We start from the raw sequence: 19,253 nt of genomic DNA, 5'->3' as shown, positions 1-19,253 counted from the left end.
AAATCCAACTAAATCAAAATGTAAAAATTCAGTTTTAGTACAAATTTGGATTTCCGACAGTTTTGGTAAAAATGAATCCGCATGTAGACCAATATAGACTTGGTCAAAAATTCTGATAAAATCAGTTTAGGCTAGTTGAAGTATAAATAGTAATTATCGTGAAAAATTATTTGTGAAATAATCATTATTTCAAAAATCAATTTTTCACACTTAACCAAAAACACAGTTTTTCATGACGCGCATTCTGGGGTCCTAATATCCGTTACCAACTAATGGTAATGAAGGCTTCTCATGCCTTAATTGTTAACTGCTGTCGGTTTCCTTGATGGAGTCGCCACAACCAACAAAGCTTGAAAGTTGTGTGTGAATTTAGGAGGTGGCCAAGTTTTACATTTATAAAAAGCCACTACTACCTTGCTCTATATAAAATATAGATAGGGCGAGTAGGGATCGTCCCAAGGGATTTGATGGTGTATCGAATCGTGAAACTGTGGTAATTAGGGTTAGTAGGTCGAGTGATCACACAATTGTTGATTGATTGGTTGATTATATTAAATGAGCTAAACTATAATAAAGCAATGCAATAAGATAAAGAGTAAGTAAGAAGGAAAGGTCTTGGGGTGTAGAGATCACCACCAAACAATACTATTCCAAACCATAATCAAGTGACTAATGAGGGAAATGAATGTGTTGCAACAATGTTGTGTGTGTAAAAGACATTCAATTGGTAAGGGTGACTCAACAAGTGCAAATTGTCTCAATCAACATGTGTGAGACCACAATACATCTATTGGTAGAGGAATATATTGTCTAAACATCATGTGAAGATAACAAAATAACAATTCAAGTCATTAAACCTTTCATTAAGCTCATAGTCCAAGCAATCCACAAGGATGACTTAGTTAAACATGCATTATCTAATCATCATGTGAGAGGTACAAAATATCTATTGGGAGAGGAATAAATTGTCTAAACATATATGAAAGATACAACATATCATAACTAATCATTAATCCTTCATTAAGCTCAAAATTCCATTACACCACAATATTAGAGCATATGCTTCTTGCATTCAAAAGCATGGAACATCAAAGAACAAGCATGAATTGTCTCCCCAACTAACACTACACTACTTAAAAGAGAAACACAATCCATCAAGGAATAAGTATGAACCATCTAGAGACATAACAAGAGCATTACATTAAGAACTTCATATTTTGGCAATCTCAAGATTAAAGGCATTAATACACATAGACATGCATCAAAAACATTAAATCTAGAGGTGAGCATCTACTCTAGCATACATAGACATATAGATAGAGAAAATGATCAATTAGAAGCATTAATCCATAGAACTCAATGAATAATCAAGATCTTCATAAGTTCAAGAATCAAAATATGCATTACAACACAAATCCCTCAAAATTACACAAGATTAGGTAAAGAAGGCATGTTTGGGGCTAACTCTAGCCCCAAGAAGATGTCTAGCCACTCATGGTAGTGATGATCCAACCCTCAAGGGCTAACTCCATGGCTGCTCCTAGTTGGTGAAGATCTCCTCCAATGGTTGCTCTAGCTTCATCCCTTATTCCTCTCCAAGAATAGCCTCCAAGATGATTTTCAATGTGTGACAAAAGACTCTAGACCCCCCTCCAAAAAGTGTATCATATTCCTTATATAGGTAGGTCAAATACACCCTATGATGAGCTGTGGTCGTGCAAGGCATATTCTCCAATGATTGGGTGAAGGACGGAATAAATGAGCTGGACTTTAACTTTTTCTCGCTGGAGGAAGTTCGATCGATCGAACCTTAACTTGGATCGATCGAAGATGGGTTCGATCGATCGAAGTGCATCTTGGATCGATTGAAGTGGTCTGACTCCTCCGGATAAGGATAAGGCTGAGATATTTCGAAGATATTTATGGGGAAAAGGACAAAAGTGGTTGGTAGGCGTACAGCTGTGGATAAGATCAATCATTTGAATAGGACAAAATAGGGTTCGATCGATCGAAGGTGATGTTGAATCGATCGAACTTGGAATTTCAGCAAAGGCCAAGGTTGGATCTATCGAGAAGTACTGTGATCGATCATAGATGTTCGATCGATCGAACTCTAAGTTGGATCGATCGAACTTTTCAGCTGCACAACTTTGATTCCTTTTTGCTCCTTTCTTTCTCCACTTTGCTCCCTCCTTTGGTTTATCTCAGGATTGCTTCAATTAAGCTCTTATTTGGCTGAGTTAGCTCAATTTTGGGATTAGTGCCTGAAAATATAAATAACACGTAATAAGTCTAAAACGGCAAAGTAAGATAGATAAATGTACTAGAATGCTTAAGCTTAACGGGTTTAAATGCGCACTTTTCAGTGCTCATCATTAACCAATATGAATTATATGATAATGTGCATGGTCTTAGCATTTCTAGCACAAGTGATGAGTTCTTTCAAAGCTTATGCAAGCTTGAACTAACTCACTCTTTAGGAATGACTTCATATGTAATTATATATAAATGAAGTGTATAGTCAATAGCTAATGGATATAGGAGCATATGAATGATGATATGATATGATATGCATGGTCCTATAGAGATGAGCTTCAAATGGATTTATAAATACTTTGATATTGAATCCTAAACACTCACCATCCTATCTACCCCTTTCTTCACGCTTTGTCCATGATCGTGTAGGCTTTCAGGTAGAGTTGCTTTCTTCCTTTCTTTGAGTTGCTTTCTTGCTCGTTGTAGTCTAAGCTATCTTTGGATGGACTTTACATTTGCTTCTTTGCAACTTCATGTCTTCTTTGTATCCATTGCTTTCCTTAATATGATTTTGAATAATGGAATACTTGGAATGATCTTTCGTGCTTCATTGAGGTCATCCTTTGAATGTGAATAATCTATAACACTCAATGTAAACATTAGTCCTTAAACACTATTAATGGTTTGTTATCATCAAAACCTCTAGATTGTCCTTGGATGAAATCCTTACGGTCAACAATATTATATATGTGTGTGTACCAAGCTCGAGAGTCGTTTTATCTATTCACGCGTATCACGACTAATTCGTCAATGGTCGAGACCCTCTAAAACCAACCCTAATCTCTATGCGTATTATCATACTAGGGTGGCCTACCACGACTGGCTCGCCAGGCTCCAATCGTCGTCAGCTGTCACCCCAACGACCGGCTAGTGGAGAATTCCTCGAAGAACGACGACTCCTTTTATAGAAACATTAATGGTGGTAAAGTTCTGACATGAAACTGATTTTTTTCCCTTACCCATCACCAATTGGAAGTCATTAGAAATGGTGGTAGTAGTTATATCAACCTTGTTGAGTTTATTCATACCCTTTTGGGTTACTGTGCAACTTGAACTTTTTAACTTGTCAAATATTCCGTATCAGAAGATATATATGTTTTTTCTTAGTTGGTACTTATACACCCAAACCTCCATAAGGCTTGTCCCTGACTTTCCTTTGAGAAGTAGGGGCTTAATACCACTGTGTCACTGACTCGTTGGTCAGAAGATATGTTTTAATAGTATGAAGTTGGTGATTTTGAATTGAAATTGAAGAAAAATTAGTTCAAATTTTAGGCTAATATTCCTCCAATTCCAATTATAAAATGTCACTTCCATGGCCCCAAATGCAACTTGAATAATTATCTAATAAAATGTGCTTGATAATATAATCAGGATAAAGTTGAAAAAAAAAAATCATTTAATGAGATACACTATTAATCAAGCCAGACACCAATCACTTAAAATCAAAGCAATTATCAATTTGAATATTAATTTACAAATAGAATATAAAAATAAACCCTAAAAAGTTTTTGTTTTATCAGACAATACTTACATTCAAAATTTTTTCCCCCAACATAAAGACATAATTGTCCTTAGGAAAACACTTATCCTTTACAATTAAGGCATGAGATGGAACAAATTTTGAACGGACTCCATTAAAATCTGAATCCATATCCATTAAAAAAAGTTGTCGAATCTTGCAAAACAAACCACAGTCAACCCATGTAGACACTAAAAATCCAATTTGATATTAAACTCAAAAAAAAAAAAAAATTTTTTTTTTTGAATTAAAAAATATTGTAAATTCTTGAATATATGGCTTTGAAAAAAAAATATTCACCAAAAACCTTTTTAAATTATGCTTTCACGTATATCTAAATTTGAACTAACAAATACAAATCTTTAAAATTAGATCAATAATTCATTTCATTTTAAAATCAAATTTAAATCACAATCCAAACCTTGAAGAAACGAAAGACTTGGAACTAGACCATATCATCATGTCCTACTTAAAATTATTTTTGAATCAAATGAAGTGCAAATTCTTTTGTTTACTGCGATTATCACCATTTCCTTTCTAAAGGTTTATTTCACGTTTGGAATCCTGAGATTTGGATTAAAAAAAAAAAAAAAAAAAAAAAAAAAAAAAAAGGTTTACTTTGTTTAGAATGGACAAAACTCGAAACCATATTGAATCTGAAAGAATTTTATAAAAAAATTAAAGTACAACTTTTTGGTATATGTGTTCATAAAATTAACTCAAGGTTATCATTTTTTTTTTTAATTTTACATATTAAATTATTCCAAATGTATAAGAAAATTGAAAATTATCAATAGGTCAGTGGCGTAGCTAATCCTACTTTTTAAAAGGAGGTTAGGAGTTCAAGTTTCGGTAGAGACATGTGTATGTGAGTATGCGAGTATCAACTAAGAAAAAAAAAAATTAAAAATTCATTTGCAAGCATTTGATTTTTTTTTTTCAAAATCAAATCCCAAAATTTGCAATCCTTGCATTTCATTTTTCTTTTTCAGAAATCAAATTCCAACGGGGAATAGAAATTCTTCGATTATTTCCCTAAAAAACAAAAGCAGAATGTAAACTCAATCGGCCCATCATCCACTCGATCCACGGCCCACTACATCTATCCTCAAAATTTAGAAGTACTTCGGAATCTCCAATATCGATTCTAGAGAGAGAGAGAGAGGAAGAGGAGAGAGAGAGTTGGGAGCTCGGAGTTTCGTATTCGGTCTTGCGGTGGCCAAAACCCATCCTTTTCACTCCCTTTCAGAACCCTAGAAAACAAAACTCAGCCATTCACAGAGTTACAATAGCTAAAAGCATCGTCTCCGGCGAGTTATTGAGGCCTTGACATGGCCGGACCACCTCTGCGAGAGCAAGCACTCTCCCTCATCGGCGCTGCGAACAACCATGGCGATTTGGCGGTGAAGCTTTCTTCTTTGAGACAGGCCAAAGATATCTTGCTGTCTATAGAGCCTTCTCTTGCGATGGAAATTTTACCCTATCTCGTGGAACTTCAGTGTTCGCCCGAAAGCCTCCTTCGAAAATCCCTCATTGAGTGAGTTCAAAATCCCTATTCCAATGGTTTCTTTATCTTTTCTTTCGGTTATGCGTGTTTCTGAGCAAATTGTCTTTTTATTTTTTGGGATTAATTAAATCGTTTTAAGAAGGTTTCATGTGGTGCATATGCTGTAAAATTTGAATGCGATAGTAAGTTAACGTTCTTGATCGCTTAAATTGAAGAAATTGTGAATGCAGTTTAGGTTTGGTGTTTTTATTTTGTTATGATTGAACTTCTAAGTTGATGGTTTTTGTTACTTATCAAAAAACAAAAGTTGATAGATTTTTGTGATCATAGATTTGTCGTTTGATTCAGTAAAAAGGGTTTCATTTGATACTAAGAACATCCTTTATGATGATTATTCAAATGGAAGCTGAACAAGTTCCCTGTAAGTTTTAGGATTATGGATTTTAGTAGTGGCCGTAAGTGGCCACAGGTGGGTTAGGAGTGCAGAAAAATTGGAGTCCCTTTTCATTTTTTTAACACCTTTAATGTGGTTGCAGATGATTAGGGGTACAAGTTAGGACCTTATGTCTATTATTGTCTCTCTGCAACCAATGATGGTATTGGCTCTTAATTATTCACGTATTATATCCCAGCTTAACTCTAGTAAAATTTGGTTCCAGATGTTAACATAAAGCATCACATGCTGCTTTTTTGGCATATTGTGCTTAGTAAATAATTATATTGACAATGTGAATCGTATTGTGTTAAAGCAGAATAGCTCACCTAATTCTTAAAAAATACTAGCACCACATGAATACTTAGTCTGATTTTGATGGACTGAATGCTGGGCATCATGTTTCATACACATGACAGTTAATTCTTGTTCAGAATTCAGACTATAGATATTGCAAATGATTAAATCTTCCATTGATATTTGATACAACCCAAATTATCTTTGTCAAAACAAAAGAAAGGGGAGGGATTAACAGAGGTCAGATGCTACAACATTCTGTATTTTAGATGGGTATTTTGATATTTCTGACTTCGAAGGCCATGTTTCGGAATACTTTGACAAGTCATTGTATATACATACGTACAAATTTTCTTCTCATCTGGGTGTCAATATGATATTTTAATTGTATATACATATTTTTAAATGTGATACCTAGCTTATTAATAGTTGCATGTCCAAGAAAGGGGAAATAAAATAGCTGACTTTGCCCTTTTTACGTGGCATATTGAGATCTTGAGGTGGTTGTGTCATTCTATCTGTTGCCTTAACTTATATTTTCTTGTAAGCTCATTCTATATGTTTGGCAGGGTTACGGAGGAGATTGCAATGAAAGCAATGGATTATTCTTATATACTAATGCCAATTTTATTGGCATCATTAAAAGATAGTGATTCCATTGTTGCAAGGCAATCCATTGTTAGTGGCACAAATATCTTTTGCAGCGTTTTAGAGGAGTTGTCATTGCAGGTCTCTCTCTCTCTCTCTCAATATGTTGTCCAGTGTTTCGGTGAACGTATTTTAATTCTTTTTGACATAATATTATTTCTATTCATTTCTAGTATAGCATGCAATGTACTTGGTGTTGAGAGGGTAATAGGATCATCTATATTATGGCTACAATATTAAGTACATGTCATGTGGCAAGTTATATAACTTATTTTTGCCTTAAGGGTCACGACGGTGCAAAGTTCATAGATTATAATTTCAAATTATTATTTGGAACTTCTGTGATTGATATTTTTTGAATATATTAAAGGTTTGAGGTTGATGGTCATGAGTTGTTCAGCATTATCAAAGAAAAGTTTAGTTCCTCCAAAGTGATGTTGGAGCAAAACTGTTTTATAGACCTAAGTGCTTGTTTTCTGATAATATTCCATTTGTATGTAATATAACCTTTTCAGCTAATGTGTTTCAGTTCACATAACTCCCAGCCACTCATAATGGGATATGTTGTTTTTAACTTTGTGTGAATTCTTAATTTATAGTGATGTATGTGTTTTTTCCATCCACTTGAACTTAAACAAGCCTTAGGTTGAAGCCTAAACTTATTTTCTATTTATTTAATTTTCTTGCCATTTGTCCCCTTTTCAGCACTTTAGCTTTCTAATTTCGTTGACTGCTTGTGAAACTGTTGAACTCAATTTTGAAAAATTATAGTTTCACCGGCGTGGTATAGTTGAGAGGTGGCTTGAAGAGCTTTGGACATGGATGGTTAGATTCAAGGATGCTGTCTTTGCTATCGTGTTGGAGGTATGTATTACCTTCTCTTTGTATTGTTCCATTGACACATATAGATTTTAAATGGCTATCTGAATTGTTTGTCACTGAGATCAAGTGTAGCGGTAATGTTATATTGATGATTCATTTTTATTTTAAGAGAAGGTCAAAATCTCATTTCCTGCTAGTAGGTTGTGGGCCTTTGATATAGGTTTCAACATCAATAAACTTGTAAATGGTGTTCATTCGTATTGACTAAATGAATGATCTGGCATTCTTCTTTGGTGTAGAAATGTATTGACGAAGGAGATGTGCTTAACTGTAATTATAGTTTGCATGTATATATTGATATAATTCCTTATTTGTCAACTTGTGGGTAAATTGGTTGCATTATGCTATTGAAAATATACCATCTCCATAATTTGTTTTACATGTTGTCTACTTCTTGGTGAGATTTGAAGCACTTGGCTAGCATGAGGCTTACTTGTACTTGATGTTGTAGGCTGGTTCTGTTGGTACCAAGTTGCTGGCGCTGAAATTTTTGGAGACATTCATCTTACTTTTTACTGCTGATAATGATTCTAAAAAACCTACCACAGAAGGTATTGCATTTTAACATTTTAAGGTTTGCCTTTGACTGCTGACAATGTGTACCTTGTGTTACATTGTTGCATTATAGCTTGTTTGCCTAATCCCTCGCCACTCTTCTACAGGATATGATTGTTGAACATTTGTTTTCGTTGTTGTTGTTTTTGCAGTAGATATAAAAAGGAGTGGGCGTGATTTTAATGTTTCATGGCTGCCTGGGGGTCACCCTGTTCTGGATCCAGTAGCACTCACATCTGAAGCAAATAGATGTCTTGGCATCCTACTGGAATTGTTGCAATCGGCTAGTGGTCGTCCTGGTTCTTTGACAATTTTCATTGTGAACTGGTGAGTTTTTACTTGGGCATTTGTATTTTACATCTGTGTGTTTTCCCCTCCCTTCCATATTTAGCAAGTCTGTTTTCTGTATTTTATATATAGATAGATATGTGTATATATATATATATATTTGATAATTAAGAATCTATTAGAAAGCATTCAAGAAGGGAATTTTCTGTATTATATCGTAGAATGATTTTAAGTCTTGGTAAAAACAAGAGGAAACCAGAAGTCAGTTGAAACTCTATATTGTTGAAGGAAGATAAAGCTTATAAAAGGAAGAAAGTAATAATATGGCAATGATAGAGATTGGCTTTAATTACAAGTTTCAGATATTTGTGCAATCAATGGTGGAGGGTAGACTTAAGCCACACAGAGCGGGGAGCTCCAAAGTCCAAAATTTCGAGAGCAGAATTGTCTCCAATGAATCCATATAATGTAGTGAATGTCCTGTTTAAGTAAATGAAATACTACAACTAATACTCAAAGAAAGTTTAGCCAAGTGGAAAGTTGCACCACTTGTTAAACATCTGGGTTTCAATCCTTGTACCACTTTCCATATTATTAATTTCTGAAGCAAAGGAGAAGGACTTCCTCTTGCATGGGAGAGGACGTCTGTTCGTACACATGCACAATGTACATGTGGTGGACAGTGAGATTCGTTCGAATCCAAGTATTGAGAAAATGAGTTGGCGAATTCTGAAAATGGAATCCGCAAAATTGGGCAGCATCTGCTCCCAATTCGCCTATACTTAGTGTAGGATCGCAACTTTCTTTTGCGTATCTTGTGACTCATGACTAGACTTCCACCGCCTTACACCTGAGGATGTAATTATCAGGTAAAATATGCAATCTTTTCCGCAAGAACTCTAGAAGGTCTGAATATAATTCCTTTAGTTTGGTTCATAAATATATCCATGGGTTCTCCTCCACCTTATGCTTATATGAAAACTACATGTGATTGCTTCTTTATTGTTGCTTTTTTCTTACTATTTTTAATTTTCTAGAGAATGCCAAGTGGCTTTGTCTCCCAACTTCTCTGTTTCATTTTTGTTTTTGTTTTTTAAAATCAGTTTAGTTCTTGTTTTGTGTAGATTTTAATCCCTATGGTTGCCACTTTTTCAACCTCTTATTTAACTCAGCAGTGTTGGTGGAACCTAGCCATGCCTCGTGGATTTTCATTCTTATTTTACTGACTAGTATGATGATTATTGGATCTAGCTGGTGATCCCACAAACACTTGTTTTCCTGAAGAGTGTTTCATGCTTTTGACATTTAATTATTGGCCATCTCTCTCTCTCTCTCTCTCTCTCTCTCTCTCACACACACACACACACACACACACACACACACACGCATCTTGTGAGCTTTATTTTTATTATTATTATTTTTTGGAGTTGAAAGCAGTTTCTTTTTCTTTTTCATTTTTCCTTTTTAGTTGCTTTAGAGGTTAGGGTGGTTCTTTGTTGGGATTCTTCTCTTCTAGCCTATATGTTTCTGTCACATTTATATGTGCAAGTCATTGGACTTGAATGGCGAGTGAAATTCCAAAAACCAAAAACAAGATAAAATAAATTAGAATGAGAGAGGGAGAGAAATGGATAGATATCATATTCTTTATACTGAAGAGTGAAGACACTCATTTCAACAGGCTAGAATACTGTTCCAAAATTGGGTTGCTGGGCCATAATGGGACAAGGAGTATTTACAATTTTGTAAACTGTGGTTCACCGAATTGGCACTTCTCTTTTTGTATATCTAATAGCGTTAAGTTAATTTCCCGCTCTTGAGAGGAAGCTCCTATTTGGTCTCTTAAATATAATATTCTTACTTCTTTATTCCTTTGGGTAAATGGATGGGATTGTACTTCTATGGATCATCTTTTGGATTTTGTGAATGGCTTAAAGTTGTAGTGTCGGTGTAATCGTCTTTTGTTTCTTTGGGAGCGCTCCCCTTTTGGGTGCCTTTAATGAAATCTTATTTATCAAAAAAGAAGAAGTTAATTTCCCCCTCTTTTGTTATCCATTGCTAATCAACAAATCATTCTCTTTTGGGAGTCCGCACATCTTTTTGCATCTCATGAGCAAATAATACTCACATGTAAATGGAGAACAAGCTTTGGTGATCCCTCTTTCTTGAAATTCCTAAAAACCAACTGTTCTTTGTAAAAGTATTTATTATCCTTTTTGCCACTTGGAGTTATATTTAGAAAATTGATACTGCTTTTCACAGTTAAATCCCGCATTATGTGGAACTTAACGAAACGGGTTAACTGATTTGATAGAGGTGATGGTTTTTTAGGAGGGGGTTTTGATTAAATGAAGAGAGAAAGAAGTGGGTAATTACATGAAATCCTAAAAACTACTGATAGATAAGTAATGGATAAATTGAGGCAGTAGGAAGGTTTCTTATATTATTTAACTGCAACTTCTCCTTCACTTATCAAAAAAAAAAAAGAACTTCTCCTTAACCAGAAAAAAGAAAAAGAAAAGATGAGGATTTCGGAAATGAATCCAAAAATAGGAACTTAGAAGGAATAACACTAGGACTGAAAAGTCATGGTATAAGAATGGTATGTCATCCAATTCAAAAATCCAAAATAATTCTCAAGCATCATAGGTGAGGCTTGTCGAAATAAAGATGATATGTGTGGTTCTTAAAGGAGAAAAGTTGTGAAAGTTCCTTGGTTGTGTATGATAGCTATGAATGCATACACATGAAATAGATGTGTATGTGTATTTGTGCTCATGTTCTATCAAATTAATGTATACTTTGTGTGTATGGGTGGCTACTGTCTGCTTAAGTTGTGTAGGATTAATGTCTACTCGGTATGTGTGTATTGTCAGGTAGAGTTGTATCTATTTATGTGTTCATATATAATATTCTAGCATGTCAGGAAATCAGGACGCACGCTTTCTTTTATGGCAAATGAATACCATTGTTGCCTTATGCATTAGTTTATTTACCTAGCTAGCCTTATAATTCTTGTGTATGATGGGATGCTTTTATATGACCGTTATACAATTATGCCCTCTGTAACTGAGTTTGCAATTACGATGTGTATGCCTGTTGAATCTCTCCCTTCCAGAATGTATAACACCTTGTTGGGTTGAAACTAACATTGTTGTTTTCCCTGCACGCAGCCTTGCCAGGAAATGACTGGTCATTAGTAATTTAAATATTTTACATGCATTATGGTATCTTTTTTTGATAAGTTACATGCATTATGATATTTGATAATACATTTATGTCTTTACTCGTCACTGATGACATGTCTTCTTATCTATGGAGACTAATTTATAAGCATATGGATGGTATTGCATTTTTCCTTCAGTTTTACTATTTTTTAAATTTTGGAGGGATCGCTGAAAGTTGGAAACTGGCTGTAGTACAAGCTCAACTGCTTGTTTCTGATATCATTGCAGCACGTCGAACAGCTCTTTTTGCGGAGTTAAATATGCTTGGCCTTGCTGATTGGTGGTTCAGATAATTGAGAGATGGGAGTTAGCTGATGCCAACACCATAGGCCGGTTATAGGAGTAACTGATTGATGGTTAAATTGGTCATCTCATGTACTGGGGCAAATTTAATGTCCAGACAATGCAGTTCTTGCGTTGTAAAATGTTAAGAGAGACCGTTACATCATTGCTGTTTAGTATCTCAACTGTATGTGCATACAGCTGTAGTGTTAAAATGCTGGTTAAAAATGTATTATTGATGTTATGACAATTGATACACATTCAATATCTGCAATACAATTTTTTTACGGAGGGTTTTGCCCAATTTTTCATCCCCTGCTTCCTTTGTTGTGGGCCCTAATTTCTTTCTGCTGTTATATTGTATATATATTTTTCCAATGTGACGCTTTGTTCTTTAGTTGGGGTTTAATCTTCTAATGTATCTTTTCAGTCCATATATCTTGTTGGTTCTTCAGCTATTAAGTTATCAGCTTTAAGAAACAAAGGCTTTTGGCCTTCCTTTTTTCTTTCTTCTCCCCCAAGTGGTTGATAAAACTAACCTCCACAGACAGTTTTCTACAAAATTAAATTTTATGTAATCCATCAGCATGGGCCTGGCACAGTTTCTCTCCAATGCAGAAAAGCTGAGTCGTACCAACTATTTTGTTAGCCATCCATCAAGAAGCTGACATTCCAATGGGCCATATACAAGTTATTCGTGAATAGGTGCAATCCAAAGTCACTACTATCAGAGTGGTGCATTTGAGCAATTCTATAACAAAATTTCTAAATGTTCAAGTGCTTTGTTGATCCGCTTCCGCTATATTCAGCTGCAGCAATCCTGCAAGTGCCCAAGAATGGAGAGGCCTACCTTGCTATTTCATATTGGATCTCATTAAAATGAATAATTGAATGAAGTTGTTACTTCTTTGTTTAAAAGAGGAATATCTGCATCTAGTGGCTGCTGTTGTTATCATCCTACAGACCTTAGCTTGACTGTTTTACTTTTTTTTTCCTTCTTATTTACTTTAAAGTGCTAATTTATTTTTATATTCTAGCAAATAAGATGATTAACATCCTGTGTGGATGAAAATTTTGTTGATTTAATTTTCTAGTGCAGATTAGTTAAAACTGTAGGGTCATGGATAGCATACTGATGTAAATGCAAACATCACACGCATGATTATTAAAAGAAATGTGATAACTAGAGAAGCCAGTGAAAAGTGGAAATGAGACAATACTGTGGACTTGCACTTGAAAACCTGGTTTGAATCTTCGGCTAAAATAATTTTGTATGATATGGTGTATGTGGTAATCTTATTTGATGCTTTGCAAATTGCAGATCTATTTCACAAAAGGACATGTGAGTTGCTTGTGCTGGAGTAATGTTTCCTTTAGTTTTTTTATTACATATTTGTACAAGAAAACCAGTTAATGCATGCTAGCGATGAATGTATAGATATATCATGGATTTCCATTTGCTAGAGATTCTTTAGAATGAGTGTTTAAATGTTAGTGACATGGGATATTCCAGAGTTTGAGAAAAAGGTTATGTTGTGGTAACATTGAAGTTGGAAAGCTGGAAATTTTATTAATGTAGGCTCCAAGACAATTTGAGGGTGAACATTTCTGGAAATTGTTTAATCAGAAAGAGCTCATCTGCCAATGGTAGAACACTTGTCACTTATGAGTGGTTTTAATAGTAAAACAATACCATATCTCCATTGGAATTTGGAATTTGAAAAGCTGTAGTGGAAGATGTGAAATGTTCTTTAAAATTTGAGGTTTTATTTCAATAAAATATACTTTAAAAAAAAATTATCATGTTAAATAATATATTTTAGAGAAAAGTAGACCATTGTTGCTACCAGTCCTATTATTAGCATGCATGTTAATTCATGGTGCATCCTTATAGTTTTCATACCATCAACATAATTTTAGTAAGCCTATTGAGGAAAAAAATTGTTCTGGTGATTTTAATTTGATGATCTATCCGTATGTTGTGCGGTATTCTGATTTGCTGCATCATATATTATGAATATCACATGTTTGTGAGAATCATATGTAATTCCGTATTACACCTAGAAGCCAAGAGTAGTAGTATATGAGGATATGAGGGTATTTTAATCCATAGTGAGTACAGAAAAATCAATTGTCTTTGTTTTCATTTCGGAGATTATGATGGAAACAGCTTGGGATAGGAAATGAACCAGGTTGAATCTTTTAGTGACTTGTGAGTCTTATGCATTTAGTGAATTGTGTTTCCCTTGGTGGCTTCTACTTAAAATGTCTTTTTGCTGGTTAGATCCTAAGTTGGGGCTCCTAAATGAGTTTGGCAAGTTTGTCTGTATTGGTCCTATGGTTTATTAATCCATATCTATGCATTTACTTTTTTTTTTTTCTAGATTCTGTGATTAGTAAATTTTGGAAGATTTGACTTCCAATTGGTGCATTACATTTTTTTATAACATCGGAAAGATGCATCGTCTTCCTAGTGTTTATATTTGCAATGTGGTGACAAGTTATGTGAGTCATTGCTTGCTGCATGGTGAAGTCTTATTTTATTATTACTGTTATTATTTTTGTTATTGTTATTAGGTATTACTGCTGTGATTCTTATTATTGGTATTATTATTTCTGATGTCACTGCTGTGAATTACATAGTTGTTCTTGTGTGTGGATAGGTAGATTTTTTTTTTAAAAAAAATGTTAAATGATCACCAATGTGATGCTGGAAAGGCTTTTGGGGTAGGTTATGGATCCGGGAGGAATCTTTTAGAGACTTGTGTACTGAATTTTATGCATTTAGTGGCTCATGTTTCTGTTGGTGTTTTCTAAATAAAATGCTCTTTTTATCCGAATAAATCCTTAGTTGGGGATTTTTATTGTACATTGAATTTGGCAAATATGCTCTGTTGGTTCTATTGTTGGTCAGTTGATATCTTTGCCTCTTAACTAGATTCAATTATTAGGAAAATTAGAAGTTTGGACTTGCAATTGGGTTATGTACATCTTATTATCACCTTGGAAAGATGTATGTTTATTTTTGTAACGTGATAATAAGACATGGAGTCATTGCTTGGTATAATGGTGAAAGTTTGAACTAACAAGCATGAGATTGCGGGTTTAAGTCTCAAGAACAGATACTTTATGCAAAATAATGTGAAGATTCGGCATGTCACCAGTTCTTCCTCCCAACACCCCTTTTAGGCACTGGATAATGTCCTAGGTGACAAGGCATGTGGTGTTGCAATCTTGTTGGTTGATAGAAGCTTATTTAATTTGTGCTTTTTGTGGTCAAGGGTAGTCAGTATCGATTTTGCTCTGTTAAATAGATATGCTTCATATTCGGTTAAGTGGGTTCCATTCTTTCTCGTATCATACATGCATACAAGTGATTTTAAATGATAAAATGTACCTATGTACTTTGGCTGCTCTTCCTTAAAATCTTAAGTACCTAAATAGTTTCATGGAGGGAGAAGAATATACATAATTCTTTTTTCTTGAATAAAAATTCTCTAGCTGAACTATTGATACCCTGTCCTACCAACTTAATATTTAGTGTACATGTGATCATGCATTGAGAGATCACAGTTTCTCCATCTCCAGGAGTGAAGTACTGATGACGCATGATGGATGATTTCGGTATCAAGAGCCTGGGGTCTACTTACTCGCCCATGTATTGAATAATTTTTAAAAAGTCATTTTTGAGGCCTTGACAAATTTGAATGTATAGATGGTTTTCTTGTAAAAAGTGTGCTAATAGAAAATTGTTGATGAACTTCATATGAAATTACCACTTTACCTTATTGTGATATATGTTATCAAAAAAGTTAAATTAGATTGATGAAGATTGTTGCTAGAACTTTGCAATAGTTGAGGTCTCTTATCATAGTGATTGTTAATGTTTGAGCATCGTGTAGGACAGTGTCATTACTTTGAAGGCATAAAAACTCAAGACCTGTGTTTAGGAAATTAGCAGAAGTCAGAAATGCTGTTTGGAATATATTGGAAAGTACATTGAAGGGAGATTGATGGTGCTGAGTCCTAATAAAATTGCAATCCTTCTTCCTTCGGTAAATTGAAGGGAGATTGATGCTGCAGCAGTTAAAAAGATGTTTCGGTTTCTCGACACCCTACTATTAGGGAAGATAGCTATATTGGTAGATGCCTAAGGGGCAGTGAATTATGTGGTAACATAGCCTTGTGCTTGTCACAACAAACTGTTTAGTTGCTGTAATGGAAGTGCATAATTAAGCATGTTCCATTGCTATGGTGTGAGGTCTGTGCCACTAGCTGAGGTGGCAAGGCACATGAGCCATGTTTCTTGCTAAAATGGTGGACGAGTAAGCCATAAGGGTTGCTACTCTTGTGTTTACGGTTATCTTACCTGGACTTTGGGTATATTTCTTGAATGTGAGTATGTTTAAGTGTTGGATATATCGAAGGACATGGGATCACTGCAAAATATACATATTATTTAATATATATATATAGATATATATATTTTTTTCTCAAGAGTAAAATATTGTCCTTATGTGGTGTCCAAATAGACACTTGACTTGTTTTATAGCAATAGTGTGATGAAAGGAATGTGGTAAAGAGTGTTATGTAAAATATGATATACAAATGAGTTAGACTTGTATTTCATGCTCATTTCCAACAATTGTGTCTCTTACATGAGTACTTCTTTCATTTTTAAGAGTCCACGTAATATAGGTTTCATGAATGTGGAACGACTGTGTTTTTATATTGATATTAAATTTATATTGCTTATCTTTTCATTACTCAAGTTATTCAAGTCTTGTCCCACCTATTACTTTTTAATTTGTTTCAGCAAACTTAAATTATATTTTCAGTCAATGGCTTCATTGGATCAGATTGTAGGATTGGGCTGGTTGATGATCAGAAGATTCTAAAAAATGGGTGGAAAAACACTAAATTATATGTATAGATAAAGAATAGATAGATAATAAGTCTAGAACACACAACTTATCAAAAAAAAAAAAAGAAAGTCTAGAACACAAACACACACACACACACACACAAAAGACACTATTCTTACTAACAGATAAAACATGTTTGTATTAGGGTTGTTGCTTGGTACAATGGTGAAAACTTAGGTTATTACGTATGAGAATACGGACTTGAGTTTTGTGAGTCGTCACTATGTGCAATTAGTGGTCAAAGGCTAGGTCTGTATTGAATCTCGACTTTCCAGCACCCTTGATGGATGTGGACCACACGAGGTGATGATACTTTCTGTAGAGCATGTATGTATGCACAAGTTTACCCGAGTACATATGATAATGTCGCTCAGAATGTAGAACCTAACACTATACAACTGAACCTAACAGTAACAAGTTCTAATGTCGTGCATGGGGCAATTAAGGCCTAAATCCTTCTTTTTTCTTTTTTACTAATGTTTTTATTAAGTTTTATAATAGGAAAATTAGTTTTTAATGGAATCAAGATAACACAATCCACCATATACCTATGACATCATAACCACTTCTAACCAAAGGCATAAAGTCATTCCACTTTAGAGATAGTTTTGAATACTATGACAAAACAAATGAATTATCGAATAAATTATGTACATAGGTATATATATATATATATATATATATATATATATTGAAGAATCCTGAATGATCCCATGGAATCATCTGACTACAATTTTGTGGTGCAATCTTACTATGACGCTGTGGTGCGATCTTAAAAGTTAAAACCTTCCTAGGGTGGTCTTTTGATCATGTACAATTCTATGACAATCTCACTAAGATCCTACCCATGTGATTTTTCCTATGCTCTTGATTGATTTAATAATTTTGGATAGTAGGATGCAAGTTGCAATTTTGATGATTATGAGTTTTACTCGCAATTTTTAGGATACAATCTCGATAGATTTCGAAGTTTAAGATTAAGCCACAAACACATGCACAATACATTTGTGTATATATTGTTTAGTAAAATTTCATTGAGCAATAGATTTGGATATTCATGGAATATGTGCTGATATACTCAAATTTGTTCTCATTGACTACATCAGAAGTGCATATGTTAGATCACAAGAGTTGTGCATCAAATGTGCAACATAATTTGTGGGAATTATAAGTAGTGGGAATCCTTTTTTCTCCAAGTGGGACATCATTAAATAGATTGTTGATAATGGTTTTAACAATGATATGAAAGAAATGGTGGCTACTTTCAGAAAGAAGAGTGTTTTTTAAGGTAAGTTTGAGGAGAGGATACCTGCTGTGGGAAGAGACTAGAGGTGATAAAGGATTTGGATATGAACTGAAATTTTACAATGAAATCATTCCTTTTGCTTATCGGCAATTGAGTTGCATCCTTCACTATATTTATAGTGGTGTTTTTTCGCGGATAACTGTCATGGGCAAAGTTCTTGCCATTGATTTTCTAGTTTGTGGTGGGGGTGAGAGGTAAGGAGCCATATGTAGCAATTGTTTTTTTGGCAATGGAAGAATAGCTGTTTACTCATCCACCTTTAAACTCTTTGCACTCTTTGTTTTCATCTCTATTGTCTTCGGTCATGTGTAGTGCAATTGATGTCTTTGATTTTGATGTTGGTATTGTAATGCCTTTAGTCCTTTGGGTTTCATCATCCCTTAGATTGTCCTTGCACTTATGTTTTGCTACTCATGGATGGACAAGAATACAATTGTTAAGAGTTCTTAAATGAAAAAGAAATCCTTCCATGCAGTTATTATATTTATTGTGCGTTTTAATTCAAAATGCAACTATACAAGATATTGTCTCGAACTGATATCTTGGTGCAGAAGTCAACGCAATTGGAGAGCGGGAGTGCATATTCTTTTTTTTGTCTATAACAGAGAAATAGAATGAGCAAAAAATACATGTAAGATATTTTGTGTAGGTATAGCAAAATTTTAATGAAGTACATGTACCAACATGCATTGTGGACCTGTTTTGGAATGCATCATGGCTATTTTGTGTACTGCTAAACTGTCTCAATCAATCTTTAATCTTTCTTATTAGAGTGCATTTCCTACCAGAAATAACAAATGGTCCTTTTTTTTTTTTAATATATTATTTTTAAGAATTTAGTGTCAATATTGGATTTGTGTGATAATTTGATCCTTGGTTGGGATGGGATTTGGAAAATAGTGATGTTTTTGGATACAAAAAGTGAGGATGTAGTGGTTGCTACAAAATTGAATTATTATTGAAGGTGGTGATAGGATCATGGTGGTAGTCAGTGATCTTTTTGCCTAATAGTGGTGGGGCGGACTGCAGCAACACTATAGTGGTGTGGTGCTGGTTTCTGCTTAG

At 34.4% G+C, this 19,253-nt stretch overlaps 1 protein-coding gene across 3 annotated transcripts in view; it reads left to right on the top strand.

Moving 5' to 3' along the window:
* The first annotated feature begins 4,951 nt into the window (after positions 1 to 4,951).
* LOC132276874 (uncharacterized) overlaps positions 4,952 to 19,253 on the top strand; it is a 44,776-nt gene continuing 30,474 nt past the window's right edge. Inside the window, exons 1-5 of one of the 3 annotated variants that reach the window (XM_059778510.1) lie at positions 4,952 to 5,375; positions 6,645 to 6,804; positions 7,495 to 7,587; positions 8,057 to 8,156; positions 8,313 to 8,487. In XM_059778510.1, the coding sequence (XP_059634493.1) occupies positions 5,170 to 5,375; positions 6,645 to 6,804; positions 7,495 to 7,587; positions 8,057 to 8,156; positions 8,313 to 8,487 (734 nt within the window). In that variant the 5' untranslated portion in view covers positions 4,952 to 5,169. The remainder of the gene's footprint in view (positions 5,376 to 6,644; positions 6,805 to 7,494; positions 7,588 to 8,056; positions 8,157 to 8,312; positions 8,488 to 19,253) is intronic. The other 2 variants (XM_059778509.1, XM_059778508.1) reach the window with 2 other exon arrangements.

The sequence above is a fragment of the Cornus florida genome, unplaced genomic scaffold (assembly GCF_030987335.1).
Source record: "Cornus florida cultivar Cherokee Brave unplaced genomic scaffold, ASM3098733v1 CherokeeBrave_3.0.0_Hap2_Chr10, whole genome shotgun sequence".
NCBI classification, from domain to species: Eukaryota; Viridiplantae; Streptophyta; class Magnoliopsida; order Cornales; family Cornaceae; genus Cornus; species Cornus florida.
Note: the sequence above shows the minus strand (reverse complement) of the source record. Positions and strands in the feature narration are given on the sequence as shown.